The sequence below is a fragment of the Parus major genome, chromosome 6 (genome assembly GCF_001522545.3).
Source record: "Parus major isolate Abel chromosome 6, Parus_major1.1, whole genome shotgun sequence".
Classification (NCBI taxonomy): domain Eukaryota; kingdom Metazoa; phylum Chordata; class Aves; order Passeriformes; family Paridae; genus Parus; species Parus major.
Genome location: NC_031775.1, coordinates 13,432,585 through 13,449,324, shown reverse-complemented (window position 1 = coordinate 13,449,324; position 16,740 = coordinate 13,432,585). Strand labels below are relative to the sequence as shown.

At 41.3% G+C, this 16,740-nt stretch overlaps 1 protein-coding gene across 1 annotated transcript; it reads left to right on the top strand.

Moving 5' to 3' along the window:
- Nucleotides 1-530: 530 nt before the first annotated feature.
- RBP3 (retinol binding protein 3) lies at nucleotides 531-16,157 on the top strand. Its single transcript, XM_015633856.2, has 4 exons — nucleotides 531-3,578; nucleotides 10,323-10,513; nucleotides 13,297-13,439; nucleotides 15,261-16,157. Exons 1-4 carry the CDS (start codon nucleotides 531-533, stop codon nucleotides 15,587-15,589), a joined length of 3,711 nt encoding a protein of 1,236 aa, XP_015489342.2. The 3' UTR covers nucleotides 15,590-16,157.
- Nucleotides 16,158-16,740: the final 583 nt, after the last annotated feature.

Sequence of the window (16,740 nt, the reverse complement as noted above, 5' to 3'; positions counted from 1 at the left end):
CAGTCCTTTGCAGCTCAAACTGAAAAATACCAAAGACAATGTATTGTCAACAACTTTGTAAAGGATATTAAATATTGATACAACTTAGTCACTGAAGAATCTCCTGGTATAATCTCTTCATAAATAATGGTAAAAGGCAGGATGAGTGCTGTTCTTACTGTGGTTAAAATCAGTATTACATTTAAGCAATCGACTTTCAGGATAAGCCAGGACCAGTTTGCAACAGGCAAAGCATTACCTTTGGGAATAATTAACTGCTAGAAATATCTTCCTTGATGATTGAAGTTTATTACTGTTTCATAAGAGGCCTGTGAAGTAGTAAGGAGCTGAACTTCATCTATTGGTGCACTTTGGATGATGCACTCCATTTTAATGAGATTAAAGGTTTAATGCAGATAAAGATCTGTTCAGTGCACCTGGATTCAACACAGGGATTTCAGTGCGATTCAGAGTCCAGAGTCATTGGAGAGCTATGTTCATCTTGATCGATAAAAGCTTCTGACTTCTTTTCTATTCAATACAAAGACAAAATGATCAGGACACATTTCTTGCTGTTTTCAGCACTGATCACGTGCATCATATCTGCCGAGGAAATCTTTCAGCCAGCTCTAGTGCTGGACATGGCTAAAGTCCTTCTGGACAATTACTGCTATCCTGAAAACCTAGTGGGAATGCAAGAAGCCATTGAACAAGCAATCAAGAGCGGAGAGATCCTGGACATCTCAGATCCAAAAATGCTGGCCAGCGTCTTGACAGCTGGAGTGCAGGGAGCTCTGAATGACCCAAGACTTGTGATTTCCTATGAGCCATTACCACATGCAGTTCCCAAACAAGAAGCTGAGGGATCCCCTACTCGTGAGCAACTCCTGAGTCTTATTGAACATGTGATCATGTATGACAAGCTGGAGGGCAATGTTGGCTACCTGAGGATTGATTATATCATAGGAGAGGAAGTTGTGCAGAAAGTTGGAGCTTTTCTGGTGGACAAGGTCTGGAAGACACTGATAGAGACATCTGCCCTGGTGATAGATCTTCGTCACAGCACTGGGGGACAGATTTCTGGCCTCCCCTTCATCATCTCATACTTGCATGAACAAGACAAGAGGCTGCACGTTGAGACTGTATACAATCGTCCCTCCAACACCACCACAGAGATATGGACACTGCCAAAGGTTTTGGGACAGAGGTACGGCAAAGACAAGGATGTCATTGTTCTGATCAGCCATCACACCACAGGAGTGGCTGAAGATGTGGCTTACATCCTCAAGCACATGAACAGAGCTATCACTGTTGGAGAGAAGACAGCTGGGGGTTCACTGGACATCCAGAAGCTGCGTATTGGTCCTTCCAATTTCTATATGATGGTTCCTGTGTCACGATCTGTGAGCCCCTTGAGTGGGGGTGGACAGAGCTGGGAAGTGAGTGGAGTGATGCCATGTGTGGCTACTAAGGCAGAGCAAGCCTTGCAGAAATCCTTGGACATCCTGGCAGTCCGCAGAGCAGTGCCTGGCACCGTTAGCCACCTCAAAAACATATTAAAGGACTATTACAGCTTAGTGGAGAGAGTGCCTGCACTACTGCGGCGCCTCGCCACCTCTGACTTCTCTTCTGTGCAGTCATCCGAGGACTTGGCCAGCAAACTCAACACTGAGTTGCAGGCTTTATCTGAAGACCCTCGCCTGATGGTCCGAGTCATGATGCCAGGTGAAGCTGCTGATCCCCCTGCTGAAAACCCAGTTGGAATGGCAGCTGACTTACCTGACAATGAGGAGCTGCTGCATGCCTTGGTGGATACTGTCTTTAAGGTGTCAGTGTTGCCAGGCAATGTTGGCTACATGCGCTTTGATGAGTTTGCAGATGCCTCTGTGCTCGCAAAGCTGGGGCCTTACATTGTACACAAAGTGTGGGAGCCCCTTCAAAATACAGAGAACTTGATCATGGACTTGCGTTACAATACTGGAGGACCTTCCTCCTCTGCTGTGCCTGTGCTACTCTCCTATTTTCAAGACCCTGCTGCTGGTCCTGTCCATCTCTTCACAACTTATGACAGATGCACCAACCATACACAGGAGCACAACAGTCAGGCAGAATTGCTGGGCCAGTCCTATGGGGCTAAGCGTGGCATCTACCTGCTCACCAGCCACCACACTGCTACAGCTGCTGAGGAGTTTGCTTACCTCATGCAGTCCCTGGGCCGTGCCACACTGATCGGTGAGATCACAGCAGGAAGCCTCTCACACACCCGGACCTTCCCTCTGCTGCAGCCTGGGCCGGGAATAACTCGTGGCCTGACTATCACAGTTCCTGTTATCACCTTCATTGACAACCATGGGGAAAGCTGGATGGGTGGAGGAGTTGTTCCTGATGCCATAGTGTTGGCAGAGGATGCGCTGGAGAAGGCTGAAGAAGTGCTAGCCTTCCACAAGAACATGGGAGTACTTCTGGAGGGTACCGGGCAACTCCTAGAGGCTCACTATGCCATTCCAGAAGTGGCTGCTAAGGCCAGTGCTATGCTCAGCACCAAACGGGCCCAAGGAGGTTATCGATCAGCTATAGATTCTGAGACTTTGGCTTCCCAGCTCACCAGTGACTTGCAGGAGGCCTCTGGAGACCATCGGCTTCATGTCTTCCACAGCCATGTGGAACCAACACCAGAAGAGCAACTTCCCAATGTGATTCCCAGCCCTGAGGAGCTGAGCTACATCATTGAGGCACTCTTCAAAATTGAGGTATTGCCAGGGAACCTGGGTTATCTTCGCTTTGATATGATGGCTGAGGCAGAAACAGTGAAGGCCATTGGGCCACAGCTGTTGCAGATGGTATGGAACAAGCTGGTGGACACGGATGCCATGATTATTGACATGAGGTACAACACAGGTGGCTATTCTACTGCCATCCCAATACTTTGTTCCTACTTCTTTGAGCCTGAGCCTCGGAAACACCTCTACACTGTCTTCGATCGTAGTACTTCCCGCAGCACAGAGGTGTGGACTCTCCCTCAGCTCGCTGGCAAGAGATACGGCTCCCTCAAGGACATCTACATCCTAACAAGCCATATGAGTGGCTCAGCAGCTGAAGCTTTCACTCGCTCTATGAAGGATCTACACCGGGCCACAGTGATTGGTGAGCCCACTGTCGGTGGAGCCCTCTCAGTGGGCATTTATCGTGTGCGTAACAGTTCCCTATATGCCTCCATCCCCAGCCAAGTGGTGCTCAGCCCAGTCACTGGGAAAGTATGGAGTGTGTCCGGGGTGGAGCCGCACATCACCATCCAGGCCAGTGAAGCCATGGCTGTAGCTCAGCACATTGCCAACCTGCGTGCCCAGGTGCCACAGATACTGCAAACTGTAGGCAAGCTCGTGGCAGATAATTATGCCTTTGTGGACATTGGGACTCTCATAGCATCCAACCTCACAAAGAACATCAACAAAGAAAATTATAAATTAATCCATACGGAGGAAGAACTTGCCAGGAGGGTGACTGCCATCTTAAAAGCTCTTTCTTATGATGAACACCTGAAATTACTCTACATCCCTGAACATGCCAAGGACAGCATCCCAGGGATCATGCCAAAACAGGTACAGTTCTCTCATACTCAGCTATAGAGATGCCAGCTGGAATGGGAGCATTAAGTCAGATACCTTATCTTTTTTCTAGCCTATACCATAAACCCATCCAGTTTTACTTGTACCCAGAGGAGAAGCCACTGCCTGAGTAGGTTTCATGGGCTGAGCTCTGACACTTAGGGTAGTAGTTTGTGGAATTAGATGGTAGTTCTGGATGCATAGATTTTGGAAACAACCTTCAGGCTGTGGATATCGTTGCCATATGCCACAAGCAAAAATGCAGGGCTTCAGGGTTAGAAGGAAGATATCTCATTGTTTCTGTAATCCCTCCTCTTTCAATGATGCAGCTTTTCCAGCTGTAATTAATTCAGAAACCCTCTGGTTTCAAACCCAGGTTGTAATTTGATGGAAGTTTAGTTGGACTAGAGTAAATGCATACAACTCACTACACATGCAGCCATGTGCTCATTGATGGACTTTATATATAGCAGCTGACATCTATTACACCAGAAGAATCAGCAACTCTTTTGGTAGTGGCAGTGAAAAGTTGTTCTAATTGTATCTCAAGCTCAGCATCAGACAGTTTCCAAGTGACCTAGAAATACTTTGGAAGTATCTGGGTGGAAGTTAGGTGACCCCCGGGAGAAATTGATTTTTAATAATCTACTTTTGGCCTTGCTGTGTGGTTTGCATAACAGTCTGTGCTTTGTTCTGAGTCTGAGTGTTTATACACTGGTCTGCCTTGGCAATCTTTCTTGTTCATTGTTGTGCTGGAGGGAGCTCCCAGGAGCACTTGTTAAAATTCCATCTTCAAATTAAATGGAGGGTTAAGATAACCCGATCCCTTTCTTGGATGGAGTTAGCTGCTTTCTGGCTACTGCACTAGCATGGCTATCAGAGACGTATTTTCTCCAGGGTCTCATAAAATTACTTTTTAAAGAGAATACATTTGCCTTTGCAATGAACCAGAGTAGACCAAGTGTCAGGTAACTATTAAATGTTTCCTGGGGGAGGAAATCCGTGGACTTCTACATTCTGAAATTTTTGGCATGCATGATTTAAAGTGGCTGTGACCTTTGTGGTATTATCACAAATACTAAGGTCAAGGACAAAGTAAAAGCATTGCCAGGGTAGATTTTTTTTTTCAAGTTTGTTAACCAAGAGATGCTGGCCCCATTCTTGCCTCTAAGATTAAATGGAAATAATTAATTAAAGGAGTTATCTGTTCCAGCACTCTGCCTTCTAACTTGGTTGAGTGTAGAAAACTTCACTCTAAAGATATTTCAATGCTTTTGACAGAGTTCTGTGCTCAGTTATTGTCAACATACCAGCAGTGACACATCATAGCTTCTCCCCATTCTACAGAATGGAAAAATCCTGCAAATTAGTCATTCTGTTCACTGAAGGCTATGAATTAATATTGATGGTGGTTTTTACTTGTTCAGATCTTACTTTATTCAGACCTTAAACGCTGAGAACAGGACATAGAGGACAAGTATCTTATTTGTCATATACATAAAATTCTGATCCTGATAGAGCTAGTGAAGAAATGCCATTATATTATTCAATGCCTCTGTTTTACCACAGTTCTTTGTCAGGCAAAATTATTGGAAGAGGTCAGAGATACATCCATAAGAAGGAAATCACATCAGTGTGGATGAAAATCAGGACAAATGTGAAATTTCTCCAAGGTGAAATAATGTATAAAGAGCAGAGAATCACGTCTCTTATGAGACTAAAATGGTTTCCAGAGGCAGAAGCATTCCCTCATATTGCTGGAGGAAAATTTGAGTCAAATGGACAAGAGAGCATTATGATGTTAATGAAGACACTGAAGTCATTAAAGGATTTTCCTTGAGATGGAGGTAAAAAGAAATTCACCCATTCCACAGAGCCCTAGGTAGCAAGAGCGCCTTCATCTCTTGTTTTGCTTTTGCAGCCATAGGAGAGATGCTTTCTTGGAACATTTCAGTATACCCCTGAGAGCAAATACCTTTAGAGTACAGTGAAGCATATATGGTGGCACTAGCTGCATTTGTAAATTTTAAAAAAAAATTAAAATTCAGCTGCTCGATACATGGACATGGTGGCTGTCTTGATCTATACCACATTTATTCCCTAAAAACCTAAGAGCTAGTTTTTCTCTTGTGCTACCTACCTTCCAAGCCACCCTCTCCCTTGACAGTAGAAATTTACTGTTAATGACCTTGATGGTAAAGCAGATCCAACACAATTAACTGAAAGTGATGATGAATAACTACAGGAAGGATGGGATGGGACACAGGAGACAGACAAGTGAAATGCGTGCAGACCTTTGCATCTGCTGCACCAGAATAGCTGCTGGAACACTGTACAGGGGAGTGACTATGTCTCCTCTAAGCAGCACCAAGGTCACTGCTAGTCAGAGCTGTCAGCTGCGTAAATGCCACTTTCCAAAGTCAAACTTCCTTAAGTCACATTTTGTCTATATTTTTTGTGATCCAGAAAATAACATTTTGCTTATAAGGCAGAGCTCTGTAAACTTGCTGGCCTGCAGTTTAGTAATCCCTGCTTCTTATTCTTCTGTCTCTCTCTCCCTCTCCAGTCAAACCTTCTTCTACAAACTGAAACATTTGGGTTTGTGACTGTCTAACTATGGAAGAACAGCTGCCTTATTTTGGCATAAGTGTTATGTCCATTTTAAGTGATGAGGGGTCTCCCTGAGTGATTATTTTGGCCTCTTCTTAATGACCAAATACTTTTAATGCAGTCTTTACACCTAAGAGAATTTTTGTAATGACGGTTTAGATAAGCAGCTGAAAATGATGATCAGAATAAAAGGCAAAAACTAATCCTTTATAAAGAGAAATTGCTCCTACATGTCAAGTCTTTCTGTTTCCAGATGAATAATATGTATATGTAGGAGAGTATTCTACTTGCTGAAGGAGGCAGTAGTTAGATGTGCTTCACCAGAAAGAAGTATGGTTTGCTTATATCCCTTCATTAATGAGTGAAATCAAAATGGGCAGCCTCCAAGTGTCAAGAGAAATAATCAAATTGCTACATCTATTGCTAACAGGTGGAAAAACAATTGTTGTAGGCCCATATGATGTTGATTTATATCAACATAACCACAGTAAAGTCAGTGGTACTATGCAAGTTTATGCAAGAGAATAATGTCTCATGTTTAACTCTCACTGGCTTTTCACCTTTTGCAATCTTTGCTTGCTTGTTTCTGGGGTGATAGTAGTTCACTGCACAACTCTGGGAGGAAAGTTAGCTTGTTTAGGGGGAGTCCTGTAAAAATGTAAATGGGTTCTTCAAAGTTCATAAGCTGAGCACAAGTCAATAGGGTCAAGCTGTTGCAGTAAATACTCATCATCATCAAACTGGAATGCATAAGGAAGAATATAATCAGGAAGACATGAAATCTGCTACATTTAGCTCTAAAGAAAATTCATCTAGAGTATAATATGCACAGTTTTGGGCAATGGTTTTCTGGAAGGATGTAGCTCAAGTATGGAGACAGCAGAAAAGAGGGACAGGAGTAAAGAGAACACTGAATAAAAGTAGCCTTCAAAACGTTTAAAATATTTCAGTTGTTTATTCCAGAGAGAAGAAAACTGAGAGGAGACGTGAAAACAGTCTTCGGATATTTAAGAGACTGTTTCAAATATTAAAAGAATAATCTCTTCCCTTGTCCATAGTAAATAGGCCAAGAAGTAATGCACTTAAACAGTACAAAATAGTGGACTTTGACTGTTTACACTAGATCTTAAAAACATCTTTCTAATAGTAAGGCTGGTGACGTACTAGGGTGGATTTCCTGGAAATCCAGTAAAATGTGTGTTGTTAAGAGCAAGTGAGAATGAGTTGTCAGGCTTATAACTGATCCTGCTCAGAGCTGGGGGACCTACTAGGAGGAACAGTTCCATTCCAGCCTGTGGGGGTGCACAAGGAACCCAAATGTTCTAAGAAATGTGCAACCCTGCCAGTCAGCCCTCAAGATCTCATGGTTCTTAAACTAATCTCAGCATTTGCAGTGGTCTTGCAAGGGTATTGGCTGATAATATTTTACCAGCCAGCAGTTGACAGCATTAGTGACCTTAATGGAAATCAGAGTTATCTTACAATGGTCAGCACAAAAATAGCTGTGAAAAAACAGGTTCCATCTAAATAGACAAAACTACCTAAGGGAGAGATAAAAGGAGAGAAAAGAGGGTAGAGAGGCACGTTTAGAAAAGTGATTTGCCCGTGGCTGGGGTTTGTGTCAATGGCAGAATCAGAGATCAAACTTCATGCACAAGTCCCAGGGCAGCATTCTAAGGTTCTATTTTCTGTGACATCATGTGTTTTACTTAGGTCACTTACCTGTGGAAGGAGTCTGCAGAATAAGACTGAAGACCCTATATAGTTAATAAAAAAACATTTTTCCTTGGCTTAAAGTGGAGTTAGCTTGGAGGTCCTTTAGTGTAGCTACATTGCTTATAGTGTGCACCTGAGGGTTTATATTTAACAGCAAGTCATTTGTATGTAAACATTGTCTGACTAAGCAGCAGATCTTACTTTCAGCTGCATCCTGTCCCAGCTTCTCCCTGGCCAGCAAACAGAGCCCTGCCTTCCAAAGGAGAGCATGTGCTTGCCTCCTGAAGCTTGACTTACCTCCTTAGGTACCTGCAGCACGTGGCCCACGCTCCAGTGTCATGAGCCTGCTGTTTTGCAGGGCAATCGCTCTCTAATGTCAGTCACAGACTCCTCACCTCTTTCACTGACAGGTTCAGACACTTTCCCTGGCACCCCAAAATTACTTTCTGAGTGCTTTTCATCTGATTTGCAGTCTTAGAAGTTTCAGAATAGATACATTTTCATGCCTTTTCCTGCAGCCATGAGGAGCTTTCATTTATATCCTTGCACATTTATTTCACCCCTTGAGACCTCAGGCTTTAAGAGAAACCTGCCCACCTTGAAATTTATAATGAATTTTCAAGAGTTATCAAAACTGAAGTCCTCAGGGAACAAAAATGTGATGTATCACAGTAAAAGTACAGGTCAAGAAAAAAATTATCAGTTATTATTCTTAACATGTTTATGGGTATGCTTTTAGCAGTTATCACTGGAGACAGAGATAAGACATTTGTGTGTTCAGTTAAAATATCATTAGTAAGTGGCTGTGAGTAGAATATCAGTTTTATTTGTAGATGTTACTAATGAGGGATGTTTTTATTTTCCTCCTGGCAGGGGGACTAGTAACTCTGCACTATACTTAAGTTCTGTCAGAACAAGCAAAGCATGCTGGATATATTTTTAAAAACTGTGATTTGTTAATCAAAGTACAGTGGGCAGATCAAGTAGCATTGCTGTCACTGGGAACTGGATTGGAAATTAAAAACTCAGCAGAGCTGGACTGATGTGTTTAGAGTCCAAATGGGAGGGTTATTTTCACAGGGTATGGTGATAAAAAGGGGTACAGAAAAGAGTTTGCTCTTATCATCAGGTCAACAACTACTGGCCAACAGGGCTTTTAAATTAATTATTGAAATTTTGGTAATTTTGGCATACATCAGGGACTAAATGATGAAGTGTCATACAGTGGGTAATTTTCCCATAGGTAACCTTGAGCTGTGTCAAGCACAGCTGCATTCACACACCTTGGAAGAAACTCTTTCTGCTGTGGCAGACCTGCTTTTGACAGGAGCACAGCTCCAGGCCAGAGCACTAGATAGGGGTCAGGAGATTACTTGACTTCTCTGTAGCTGCAGAAAGCCCAAGTGCCTGCCCAGTTCTGTGGCATGTTGTAGACTGGAAGAGCAGTGAGCACATGGCTCACTGCTGACTCCTTGTTCTTTTGAGTGTAAAAGCATGGATTGTCTGGGTATGAGCTATGGCAGAGGGCAACTGATTAAAAATAAGGTATAACACCAATTTCACAGTAACTGTGAGGAGAAAAGACCAAATGGCTGAAGGTCATGTAAGTCGTATGAGTTCTAAATTCTTATCTCAAGCTGAAAGAGACTGTTCTATTTTCAGATACCACATACAAAATAGAAGTTTGGCAATAGGAGCTGGCTATGTCTCAATGCATACAGGGGTTACTAGAACGACTTTATTATTTGGCTACACGTTGCTGCTAAAATAATATCTGCTGTTTAATAACATAAGCTAAGCAAAATTAAATAAAACACAACCCAACACGTGAGGCTCCAGGCACATGGCCTCCATATAAGAGATTTAGCATATCTACTTCATGAGTATCCTAGCACATGCCCAACACATCAGGTTCCTCACTGTCACAGGGACTGGGTCATTAAGAGGGGCTGGGGCCACTCGCACCTGAGCCAGCAGCTGTTTGTCTGATGAGGCTAACCAAGAGATTATGAAAGTCCCAGACACTGTGTTTAGAAACAGCTCATAAAGGCAACATGTGGGCTTGGGTGGCAGGTCCAGGACTGGCATCTATGCTGCAGGCTGGGATTGCTCTTGTAGCCTCTTTGCTTCAAGGAAATTCTTGTGTTTTTGAAAAACAAACTGAGCTCTGGGAAATAGATACCTGATCCATATTCTGGGAATGTTATTAATTCACTTTATGCTGCACAAAAATACATCAGGCAATGCTAACCTATGTTTCGTGTGCAGAAATATTGTAAAATTTGTTATGTTTTTCAAACTTGGTCACATTCCTCATGCGTGTCCCACCTGGATTAAACATGACCCACATAATTTTGTGTCAAGCTATGAGTGCCAGCAAATCATTTGTTTTGTTTTTCCGTACTGTTTCAGATCCCTCCGCCAGAAGTATTTGAAGATTTGATTAAATTTTCATTCCACACAAATGTATTTGAAAACAACATCGGCTATCTGAGATTTGATATGTTTGGAGACAGTGAACTTCTAACCCAGGTGTCCGACCTAATGATAGAGCATGTTTGGAAGAAAATTGTTCACACGGATGCATTAATCATAGACATGAGGTAAACCTTTGAATGGCAAATAACCAAAGCTCTTTCAAAGCAGCATTTTATTTGTAACAGTGAATTAGCTTTACCTGGCTTGCTGTCCTGTTTACAGGCTAACATTTCTAAGATTAAATGAGAAAAGGAAAACATCCAAGGAAAATAATAACAGTCTGGAAGTATATCTCAAGATAAGTTGTATCATCACTTGAGATGTTTAGAACTAAATAGGCAAATTTAGGGAACAGTTTTCAGAATGCAATTCTGGATGTTACATGTGTTTTATTTCTCTAATTTCTTTCTAATCTAATTCTCTAATTCTCCATGTGCCATATATATATATATATATATATATATATATAAATCTTTTCACTTCATGTAGTGGCTAAGTGATTCAACAGTCAAAAAGACAGATGATGTTTAAGGCTGTGTTACATTTCATTGCTGTATCTGCAGTGCTAAATAATTCTGGGCAATCATGTCTGTACAGAATGGGCCTTGTGCACAGAGGTACTTAGAGGTACTGCAGCACTGCTGGGCCCTGCTGCACCAAGCTGCAGCATCAAACACCTGCTCTCTGCTTAGAATTCTGTTGAACACTCCAGTGTGTCAACAGTGATTCAAATCCTATGAGCCATAACATGTCATCCATTTATCACCAACTATCAAAGCAGATTATATAAAAATGTACATTTCCTACACAACATTTAGGGAAGTAATTCCCTTTTTGTGGTCCAGAGCTAGTGTTTGAGTGAGCCCAGAACATTACAAATATAAACCAAAGAGAGGAAGGACTTCATAAGAACTTGGTTTTAATGTTAGAACCACTTGGATCTATTGTTGTCACAGGGCTCATAATATTCTTAATATTCTTGTGGGATTTTCAACAGAGGGAGGAAAAGCTGAGCACATTGATGAGAGCAGAGACAGACATCTCAGTTTGCGAGCACAGAAGAGGCAAGGCAGCGACCAACATAAGACACCCATGGCTGAATTTGAATTCAGCAAAAGCACCTTCCAGTTGACTTGAGAGGGGATTGGGACTATCCTCTTTCTTTCCTCAGTTTTCTCCCAAACTAAAACTTTCAGGGCTGGGGGCACTGAAACAGCAAAGATGAAATCATGTCTCAGGTACCAGATGGTATCATTATAGCTCCTTTCATGTGTTGTTTGGTTTTGGTTTATTTTTTTAATATTTAATGTATTTTCAGTCCTTTGAGTGCACATAAAAGACCCAGTCCTGAAGGCATATAAAAGAGAACCCCAAACAAACCTTTTGAAATTCTCTGTTAGCCAATCTTACAATTTTAAGACTGATGATTTAAATTTTGTATGGGATTAACTGTAATGAATAATGTTACTCATTTTACAAGTTTTCCTCCATGAAACAGCTGGGCCACTCATGAACTTCATATTTGGATAATTTCGATTTTGCATGGGATTAACCATAATGCAAAATGTCTCTCACCTTAATAGTTCCCCTTCATAGAACAGCTGTGACATTCATGAACTTCGTATTTTTAACTCTCACATCATTGATAGGAGATACTGATAAAAGGCCTCCCTAAGGTCACATAAGACATATGTAAGAAGGAGTACTAGCATCCAAAAGTTAAGTTAAAGTTCTGGCAAGTGCTCAGTCACTGTTACTGGCTAAAGTTACTGCAGTTTCACTGTCTGCAAGGGAGTCCCAGGAAGAGCATTCCAGCATTGCCCTGCCTGCCACCAACTTCAGCCAGGATGGCACCTGTGGGAAGCTGGGCTGAGCTGTGTCAGGGGCTGTGCAGCAGCAGCAGCAGCAGCTTCTGGCAGCACAGCACTGCCAGGGACATGCTGAAGATATTTATTTAACTTCAAGACACTCACAGTGTCAATCATACAGCTCCCAAATGCTGAAGAAGACATAGCTTCACTCTTCAGAAGAGGGACCTCCTGGATCCTTTTCTGGAGGTGAAAAATCTTAGCTATAGATTGAACTGAATAAACTCATCTTCCATCAGGTTTTTGCTGGAATGACTGTGCCAGGTACTCCTAAAATCACCTGAAGGAAAGTACTGAATCCTCACTATCAGTAAGTGAAGTACAAATATTTCTAGAGCTGTATGTGCTCTAGTATTACTGAAAAGTGACAGGCAAAAATATTTTGGTACTTAATTGTGTGTGTTCATAGCAGCGGTTCTCCAAAGACAGGCTCTTCAGTAAAATTAATCTTCAGAGACTGCTATGGAATTAAACTGCAACCAAAGTTTTCAATTATGACTGTGCTAAATGAAGCAACTAACACAATCTTTAGGCACAAAAAAATGACCTCATTTAAACCACTAAGTTTTCTCATTTTGTGTAGCAAAAAAAAGAACACAACAGTTCTACAAACATATGTTGCTTTAATTGGAATCTAAATTTTATGTATTAGGGTTTAGGAATGCACTCCTTGCTGCCTATGTCAGGAATAGAATGGGTTACTCAAAGGAGAATAGCAAGAATCTGATGTTTCTCTGCAGGTTCAGAGTCTTTGCTTACTTTCTGATTTTTTCTAGTTAACGTCAAGGGAAAAAAAAAATCTAAGTTTTGTGTTTCCTTTTGAAGTTAGTTGTGGGCAATAACAGTCCAAGACTCCTAGACAGAATTTTGTTTATCTGATAGATGTGCAAATGCTGATAGGGAAGAATGAATGTAAATATATCAAAATGTAGCCATAAGCCTTTTTGGGACTAGTATTAAGGAACAATACTTGGAAGGGAGATTTACTGCCTGACACAAATTTTCACTTGTTTCCTTAATATTTTTTAATTTTTGTAAAGGTACAATATTGGAGGCTCCACTACACCCATAGCAATCCTGTGTTCATATTTCTTTGATGAAGGACACCCTATTCTCCTGGACAAAGTTTATGACAGACCCAGTGACTCAGTAAAGGAGATATGGACCCAGCCACAGCTCAAAGGTAAATGACAATTTCTTTTCAGAGCAGCTTTTCATTTCAGATGTCTCTCCTTGTCATTTTAAAGTGAGCCATTAAATCCTATAACTCATTTGGTGAAAGCACCTGCCATGGACAGCCCAAGCTGTGTAGAGAACATAGAAAGAAAAAATGTGCATTTCAGCCATGTCACTCAATGCCATTTACAAACAACAGTTTATCACTCCTAGAAATGGGGTATGTTAGGCACAGAGGTCTGTAAATTGGTCCCCAGAAGTTTAGCCAAATATTGTGTACAGCAGCTATAACCTGTTGCTTTTAAAAGCTGTCAAACTTAAAAATTAATCCAGTGCTGCGTAGACCTCTAGTAATGTCTCTTCCAACACTTCCATACACTTTTATATGCTGTTTCCTACTATCTGCCTGTGTAATCCTCTAGTAGATGAAAACACTGGAATACCCCAGTTTTTCCAAAGAAAAAACACTGTATTTTGTATATTTGGGTGAGTTTGAAGCATTGGGCAATGTGTCACACATACCCCACATATACCCTGCCCCAGTTTGTGGAAGTTGAAAGGATGCTGAAACATGAAAAACCAGAGCTCTTCAGTGTTTATGAACTGCAGTTAGAGTGCTAAGTCCTAAACATGTGGTTTAATTATTTTCCCCTCTTAAGCCAAGACAGTAGCAAAAAAGTTAATGTTTAATGTTGTCTGCAGTTGTTGGTCTGGATCATGCTGAAATGGTTAAACTTCGTACCAGTCTGCAGGGTCCATCTATTTTCCCAGGCAGTCAGAGGTGGGTTGTGCTTACGGATACGATTTCTATGGACACATTCCAGTTCCCATCAAAGAGAACAGGCAGACTCATATTAACTTCAAAGAAGCTGGATCTGGTCCTGTATTATATATACCTACTGTGAAAAGAGTCTTCTAATGGTTATTATGTTTATAGTGAAATGAGAAAACCAAAGATGGTGTGAAAATTAATTACCATGCTATTGGGCCCCTCTCTTAGAATTTACCATGAGAATTATATGTCATTCTATTACTTACTCATACATTGACATTTTTAGAGCAGTTTAGTTTTCAAGTTATCAAGTCCTAGTTATTACCCACTGGTGACTTTTTCAAAGCAACTAAACTCTCAAAAAGTATCTAGAATGTCCAGATATATTGAAAATAAGGTTCAAAGCACTTCCTCTTCCTGTCAGATGTTTTATGTAAGAAAATGAGATACTTGGCTCAGATTCTAATAATAAAGGGGTATTTGTTGAAGGGTTTGGGACAAAGGCCATGGATAGCTTCCATTTACAAACTATAAAAAAGCAGTGGGAAACCACTATAATTGTAATTTCATAAAGTAATGCCTGCACAGTTGCAGGTCAAGGTCTATGATAGCCATGTTCCTAGAACAGGGATGAGGGTGAAACTGAAGATACATCTGGATGACTTTGACTACTCCTGCTGCAATGGTGAAAAATGTCATTTTTCTCAACTGTCTATTCTGCTAGTCTGATGACATCTGGAACTCCTGCAAAAATCAAAGCCACAGAAGACGTAACAATAGTAATCATGAGCTGGCTTCTCTCCTTATGCAGCTCATAACCAGAAAGTGATGGCACAAGAGCACCACACAAGGAGACAGCCTTTTTTACAGCATATACTCTGGGCTAGTGTTAAAAGTACTTTAATACTATCATAGGCATAAAGTAAATTTCCAGACTTCTCGGGTTGGTAATAGCAGGTAGGGAGCAAAGCCTCTATCTTGGCTTCTCTTTGCTCTATGGTACAAATAATCTCTGAAAATGGATTAGTTTCTGATGTGTGTTTTTCTACCTTACAGGGGAGAGGTATGGCTCTCAGAAGGGGCTGGTAATCCTTACCAGTGCTGTGACAGCTGGGGCTGCTGAAGAGTTTGTATACATAATGAAGAGACTGGGCAGAGCTCTCATCATCGGGGAGCAGACCAGTGGTGGCTGCCATTCCCCACAGACATATCAGGTAGATGAAACCAACTTCTACATGGTCATCCCCACCTCCAGATCAGTCATCTCTGCAGACAGCACCTCCTGGGAAGGGAAAGGAGTCCCTCCTCACATAGAAACACCAGCTGAAACAGCACTCATCAAAGCAAAGGAGATGCTCAATGCTCACCTACACAGCTCTAGATAGCCCAGTGGAGGAACAAATCCCTAGTTTTTATGGAAAGAAAGCTAGCTACCCAAATGTAAACCCTAGAAAGAAGTGGGAGCTTCATTTCAATCTCCATGGTCAGTGATTGGGTCTCTGTACATAGCTCAAAGTGACTCCTTTCCAACATGCTGGCATTTTTCCCCACGCTGTGTAACCCAGCTCTTTCTGTGCATGGTTGAAATGCTTCAATAATTCACTGAGGTTTCTGGATTCCTCTGTTCAGTGTGTCAGGTTTTTTTAAATTGATTTACCAGTCACAGATTTCCTTTTGTCCCATAGAAAATCCCAGTCATCAGTATTGAAAGCATGTGAACAACTTTGAAGACAGAAAAGCTTCTTCTTCTTCTTCTTTGTAAATTGTGTACATTCCTATTTATGCATCTTTAAAAATTAACAGTAGTTGGAAGACTCTGTTTTCCAAAGTGCAAGAGCTAAATTAAGTCTCTTCCCCATTTCATCATTTAGGTGTATCAAAAGTAACCATTCCCAGTCTGTCAGGGTTGCTGAGACTCCTGGTATTTGAAAAGAACATGCCTGCTTCTCTCAGTGTCTGTCAGAGGGGTGGATAAGCAAGATAAAGGCAGTACATACATTGACCCACTGCCCAGATCAACAGACTCAAGGAAAAGAATCGTATGTTTTTACTTAAGGCTAAAATTAGATTTCTCTGTCCTACCCCCACCCCAAAAAAGAAGAAAAAAAAAAAAAGAAAAAAAAGCTGACAAATATCCTTTGCACCCTGCTATCAAGCTACATATGAAGTGATAGTGTATTCCAGGATAACTCACACAGATATTGACATGAGCTTAATGCACAACATTCTTTGTCTTTCCTACAATTGATAGTTAAACATATATCTTCGTAATTATTTAGAAATATGTATAACTTTAATCCAGATCTCAGATTTTGTCATCTCCAAATGCCAGCTGTAATGTAATTAAATTAGGGGAAACGGTCCCCCAAAATTCAGTTAGAGTCTACAGCTCTGGGCTGTACACACTGTTACACACTGGTGTCCATTTGCTCATTTGCAAGTTCCTGACATTTTTATTTTATTTTTTTTTTTATAAATTTTGTTAAACACTCAACTTCAAGTTTTTACAGGAAGAAAATTTTAAGAATTAAATAGA